Source organism: Cricetulus griseus, unplaced genomic scaffold, assembly GCF_003668045.3.
Source record: "Cricetulus griseus strain 17A/GY unplaced genomic scaffold, alternate assembly CriGri-PICRH-1.0 unplaced_scaffold_83, whole genome shotgun sequence".
Lineage (NCBI taxonomy): Eukaryota > Metazoa > Chordata > Mammalia > Rodentia > Cricetidae > Cricetulus > Cricetulus griseus.
Genome location: NW_023277425.1, coordinates 92501 through 99175, shown reverse-complemented (window position 1 = coordinate 99175; position 6675 = coordinate 92501). Strand labels below are relative to the sequence as shown.

General features: G+C 42.9%; 1 protein-coding gene across 1 annotated transcript; it reads left to right on the top strand.

Annotated features, from left to right (window-relative positions):
* The first annotated feature begins 212 nt into the window (after positions 1-212).
* LOC113838440 (sperm motility kinase X-like) lies at positions 213-1166 on the top strand. The gene has a single exon (XM_027434131.1). It carries the CDS (start codon positions 213-215, stop codon positions 1164-1166), a length of 954 nt encoding a protein of 317 aa, XP_027289932.1.
* Positions 1167-6675: the final 5509 nt, after the last annotated feature.

Sequence of the window (6675 nt, the reverse complement as noted above, 5' to 3'; positions counted from 1 at the left end):
GATTAATGTGTGAAGTTTTTAAAAAACACACAAAAAACAACTAATCTTCCAAGAACTGGTTGCAGGTTAGGCAGGAATACTGGGGAAATGTAAAAACTGCACACAGGACTTTGAGGAGTAATTCACCAAGTGATAGAAAATATTCTCCTAAAGAATAACACAACATACAAAATGGAACCAAAAATGACTTCAGCATCCAAACAGAAATCGGCATGTATAAAACGTTGGACCACCCGTATATTATCAAGCTGTTCCATATCATCAACACCAAAGAATACACCTATATAGTGTTGGAACATGCTGCTCGTGGAGATCTGGCGAGCTATATTGGGAGGGTGGGTTGTCTGCAGGAGGAGCAGGCCCAGCACATTTTTACCCAGCTTGTGTGTGCAGTTCACTACTGCCATGACAATGGCATTGCGCACAGAGACATCAAGCTAGATAATATCCTGCTTGATGACAAAGGCAACATCAAGCTGTGCGGCTTTGGCCTGGCCACCCGAGTCACCCCTGGACAGGGTACCAAGGGCTTCTGTGGAACCCTGGAATATTGTGCTCCAGAGTTGTTCTCTGGCAAGGAATACGATGCAAAGGCAGTTGACATCTGGAGCATGGGAGTGGTTTTATATATAATGGTGACTGCATCCTTTCCCTTCAAAGCCAACACCTATTCAGAAATGAAGGAGGAGATGCTGGATCCCAAGTACCACCTCCCTAACACCCTTTGCAAAAACATAGCAAACATCATTGTGCAGTTGTTCACTCTGAAGTCTGAGCAGAGGCCCAAGATAGTTGACATTAGGCAGGACCAGTGGCTCAAGACGAAGCAAGAATTTGGGAAAATCACACCATCCTTAGAGGCACTCTGGAACAACCTGAATCCCAGCATTGTGGTGCCTATGGGGAGAATGGGCTACCACCCCAAGGACATTAGTTCTTCCTTACGTGAGAAGAAATTCAATAACATCATGGCCACATACCTAATTTTAAACCACAAGTCACCGTGGGACCAGTATAAATATGCTGCCAAATTCTTGCCGGCCCGTGTTCCTATGTCCCCAGCAGATGCTCTCACTAGCTTTCCAACTCAGAGGAGACTGAGTGAGCTTGCTCTTTCCATCTTGGTGGAGGAACACCAGGTGCATGATGACAATGGATCAAGGTAGAAGAGGAAGAGAAGCCTGAGCATGCCTGCCAGCTTGTGCTGCCAGCACAAGGGAAACAAACATCCACCCCCACCCCGAAAATTGCTCGTAAGCATACTTATCTCAAGAGCAGATGTTTGGCACTGGATAGCATGATTTGCAATTCCTCATCCTCCAGATCCCTGTCTTCTGAGAGTACTTCTTCTGCATTCTTCTGTTCCTGTGAAACACCCCAGGAAGTGAACACACCCAACAATGGCTCAGACACTCAGATGTCAGGAAGCTACAGGGAGGTCCCTCCCATTGTGAACACCACTGCCACATACGACATCCAGAGGGGTTTTCTTCAGCCAACATCCAAGGACAGCTTTGGTGATGTCCCTCTTGAAGGCATACCTGAAATCCAGACATACTCCCTTCGGGCAACATCAAAGGAGAGCTTTGAAGATGTCCCTCCTGAAGGCAAAGTTGAAATCCGGAGATCATCTGGTTGGGAAAAATCTAAGAACAGCTTTGAAGATGTCCCTTCTGAGGCTACAACTGAAATCCAGATTTCATCCATTCAGGAAACATCCAAGAACAGCTTTCACGATGTCCCTCCTGAAGACATTGGTGAAATCCAGAGATCTTCTCTTCAGCAATCATCCCGGGAGAGCTTTGACAATGTCCTCCTTGAAGGCATACCTGAAATCTAGAGCTGTAACAGCTTTGAAGATGTCCGATCTAAAGACCTATGTGAAATCCCGAGACCTTTCCTTCAGGAAACATCGAATAACATCTTTGAAGATGTCCCTCCTGAAGAAATCCCTGAAATCCGGAGACCTTCCCTTCCGGTTACCTCTAAGGCCAGCTGTGAAGATGCTCCTCCTAGAGGTGTAACTGTAGCCTCTGAGAGCCGTCTATCCCGAGGTTTAGAAGAGGGTGAAGAAGACAATTGGAAATTGTCTGAGACAACTATGCTGCTGTGTGCCAGCCTCCAGAAGAAGCCATGGTTCTCAGAAGGAAGTGGAACCAGTGGAAGTGGGGAGCAGTGCAGTCCCACACATGCAGCTCCGTGGGGTGCCCAAGATGCACTCCTGTGTTTATTAGTCAATGTATTTTCTAAAGTCCTCTGCAAAAATCACCCATGACTTAGCTGAAGTTACAAAACAGAAGATGAGAAGCACACATGGCAGAGGCATCAAGAATTAATTAGTTAAAAAAGGAAAGGATAAGAGGGGATTAAAAGTTTCGGGGGAAGAAAACTCCAAAGGCTATGGAAGAGTGTGAGGGGAAGAAACAATTGCAAATGGATTTTTCAGAAGAAAATAAGAGTCAAGAATATAAACTACATATTTCTAAGTACTTAAGACTGTGTTTTTCCTATATCTCTATCTTCTGAAGTGATAAGACTCTATGAAGTTTGAGACATGGGATAGGAATTTCCCTGGTGTGACACAGACAGCCGACTTGGGAGCCCTGCAGGTAGTTGAGATGGCAGTTTGTTTATTAACCCAGGAGAGAAGTCCAGTACAGTAGGAGGTAAGCCATATTCTTCCACAGGATTCTCCTTAGACTACATAGTTAGCAAGGGTAAGTCCCATGGGTGGACTTCCATGGCATTCTTCTCAGAATGAAACATTGTACCAAAATTCAACTCCAATCTGCCCCTAATTTAGAAGTCCTGATGGGATAGTCTCCATGGATTTACCACAGCAATGCTTATTTTCTTTCTTTACCTTCAAGATGAGGTCCATGGTAGATGTTTTATAACACTGGGGGAAAGGTGAGCCTCTCAATCCTCAGGCTCCCTTCTTTGCTGTCCTGTTTACAGCCTACCTACATCCCTTTGTCCCTCTTTTCATAGGACTCACAGACCCCTGCATGATGCTGTGTCATTTGACTATTGGTGAAGGACCTCTTACTGTGGGGCATTTGTCAGAAGCATATTTGTCTCCTAACAAGAATATGACATCAAACTGGAAGGAAATTGGTACCACTGTGGATGGAAATCAGGGATATGGCTCCACTTTGGAAGGTGGGTATTGCTTGCCTGTCTTGGAGCAGAGGAGAAACATGACTTAGTCCACAGTCTTGAAAATACTTTTCATTCAGATCTAACATCTGAGGTCGGATCTAGACAGAACCTATTGACCATAGAGTTGAGGAATTCTGCCAGACCTTGTACTTGGGTGTCCTCCTGTGAAAGTTGTCTTTAGTGATGTCATCTACATATTCCAGGCAGATTATTGCAGTCTGCAATGAATAGTGGCCACCCAGAAGGGACTGAAGGGCAGGACACATCTGTTGGCCCCATAAGGCTAAAGGCAGCACTCAGACCACCAATCAAGTCCTGTTGTATGTCAGGTGTTTCTGTGATGTGGTCTACCCTTGACAATGATCTACAGACACATAAGCATGAGGCTGCCAAAGCAGGCCTTTTAAAATTCCAAGGAAAATGGTCATTGAGTTCGTCATGCAGAGAGACAAAGTCATAATGAGAGACAACACAGTCATTCATTGAGAGGGATCTCGGCATAACTTGTGGCAAGTGGAGCATCTTTCCCCTATCACACTATATCTCCTAAAGTTTAAGGAGGAAGAGTTTATGTAGAGCAGGTGAACATCATGTCACACCTGTACTGTAGGACAGTCAATCTGAAACTGGCCAGTTACTTACTCTGTACTGGGATGAGGAACCACATACATGAGGATGGACAGAGCCTTGCAAGGAAATCTAGCACAAAGCTACTGAACTTCTTGCTTATGTGGCATAGCTTTTTATATCACTGGCTGATTACTAAGGCTAGTGCCTGTCCTGGTGTACATTACTGAAGCCAGGCCCTGGCAAAAGTTAACTTGGGTCCTGTAGCCTGGTTTGTCTAACCCAGGACAGGTGACCTAAGAAAATCACTGGCTCTAGACACAGATGCTTGTGATTAAGAAGGCAATACTCAGTATGAACAGATGTGTTGTTTATTTCTGTATCCTAACATTGGCCTTGATTCTGATGGGAACTTTGTGTGTCCCTGCTATGAAAGTCATGGTCCTGCATTTATTCTTTTCTTCTGAGAAAACAGATGTTGGCTGAGGCCCCCTACTGCTAGCCCCTCCCTCCCTCACATTTTGTCTGCTGTATGGAGCAGGGTCTTGTGCAATCAGTAGCAGCTGCTTATAGCAGGACTTTCATAAACATCATCCCAAAACTATCCACAGGTATCCTCCTCACAGAGGACAGTGAGTCCTTGAGATACTCTTTTGGACATAATGTGCTTGATTGGGACACACTTCAGTATGCCAATTGGCCTGTTGAAACTGCCAAGATGACCAGTTTGGTAGGGTGTGTCAGGGATCCCATAGGTCTACTCCAGGTCTGTTAATGGCATTCTTTTCTCTCCTGCTATTTGCCAGGTCTTTTCGACAGGATCTTTTATGGAAGCTGATTTTCACCAGTATGTATCCTGAATAATGTAGAAAAGAGGACATTAGCTGTAGTTCACAGAGGAGACTGCCTATGTGTAGACTTGTTGCTTGGAGGATACATTTCCTCCTTGACTCCTAGAGCAGGGTTCCTGCAAAGTACTAGGGAAACCATGAGAAATTATTCCCTGAAATCAGACCTCCTGAAGAGACCCTAATGATATTGGATACCATCTAATTTAATCAAGATTTGAGTTGAAAAATAAATCCTCTAGAGGAGGATAAATGACAGGTAATCTACCAGGGTATATCTCATAAACTTGCTGAAGAGCCAATAATGATGTTGGCCTAGGGGAGGTCACTTTGGAAGACATGTGCATTATACCTGCCTCTTCAGTTTTCCAATTACACTAAAAGTAAACCTGCCATCAACACAGGTCTTCTCCTTGGGGAAAGTGGAACTCTCACCAAGCTTTTACATGGGTCTATAATATTCTGTGTCTTGTAGGTGCTTGCCCAATCCTGAAAAACATACGCTGTCGATTGCTGACCAGAGGATCTGCACACTCAGTGATGATGCCAGTGATGAAAAATTTTTGGAAACCCTCAAAGATATTCAAGAATCAAGTCTAAAAGGAATAACCTTTAGATGAGCAAAAATGACAAGTAATCTACCTGGGTACATCTCACAAACTATAAAGAAACCTCCTAAAGGACAGTAAAGTGTTTCAATTTTTATCACTTGAAGACGTTTATTGTATGAAACAAATGAACTCTTGTCCAGGGTTTCAAGGAGTGATTTTAACCTTATTTCATATCCCTTTGGATCCCAGTGAACTCTTTCAATTAATATATATATGGAGAGAGAGAGTGACAGACAGAGAGACAGGGAGAGAGAGGAATAAAGGCCATGTTATGCATCAATAACAGCAACAGCTTTTCCATGTTCTGCAGTTATTTGAACAAAGTTGTTGAGACATCCAGCACACTCCATTTAAAAAACAAAAACAAAAAACAAAAAACAAAAACAAACAACAACCACATAAATGTATAAAACAAAAACCCAGAAAACAGTTCTGTTACTCTTGTGGTACTTGACACCATTTTTTAAAAAAATTAGCTCCTCAGTTATCATCTGGGAGCAAAACATTCTCAGTGACATCATTAAAACAGCTCTGATAAAGCATGGTCACTACTATGTATCATAAAGCAGATCCACATATGAGTGAGTACATATCATGTTTGTCTTTCTGTGATTGGGTTACCTCGCTAGAATGGTTTCTTGGAGTTCCATCCATTTTCCTGCAAATTTCGAGATACCATTGTTTTTTTTCTGCTGAGTAGTACTCCATTGTGGAAATGTACCACATGTTCTCTATCCATTCTTCAGTTGAGTGGCATCTATGCTACTTCCAGTTTCTGGCTATTACAAATAATGCTGCTATGAACATGTTTGAACATATGTCTCTTGTTATATGAATGTGCTTCTTTTGGGTATATGTCTAGGAGTGGAATTGCTGGATCTTGTGGTTGACTGATTCCCATTTTCTTGAGGAGTCGCTATACTGATTTCCACAGGGGCTGTACAAGTTGAAACCCCATCAGATTATCAAAGTGAATTGCACACACCTGAAGAGATCACCGGACCCATACACACCAGGAAAGGAAGTGACAACAATGGTACTCACTGGAATAAGAGACGGGAAGACGGCAATATAAGTGTTTTGTTTTTATCTTCACAGGAAATCTCATCTCCAGAAGCCAAAGGACACTGCATGGGTAGATCCTTAAGATGAGACGGTAACTATAACCACCAAAGAAAAGGAATGTTCCATATCTTTAAATTTACAGCTATCGCTCAGAGAACTCCATTTCTCTTCATTTCCTTGTCCCTGTTCAATTAATCCAATGCTGGCTTTAGAGTTGGATTTGGCTCTCCTCCACTAAAACCAAGCTCGTTGTTAAAATCACCTTCTGCGATTCTGTATTATATTAAGAAGCCAATTGGTGTAATACAGAATAGGAGAAAAATTGGGGACTGTCATTTATCTTTTCTTGGCTCTTTCTCTCAAAGTATACATTCGCTAATAATTGTTATTTTCCTTTTGTTGCCTTTCCTGGTATTCATATA

What these genes read in the sequence shown, in the direction of transcription:
- LOC113838440 (XM_027434131.1), top strand. Translation starts at nt 213, where the DNA reads ATGTATAAAACGTTGGACCACCCGTATATTATCAAGCTGTTCCATATC.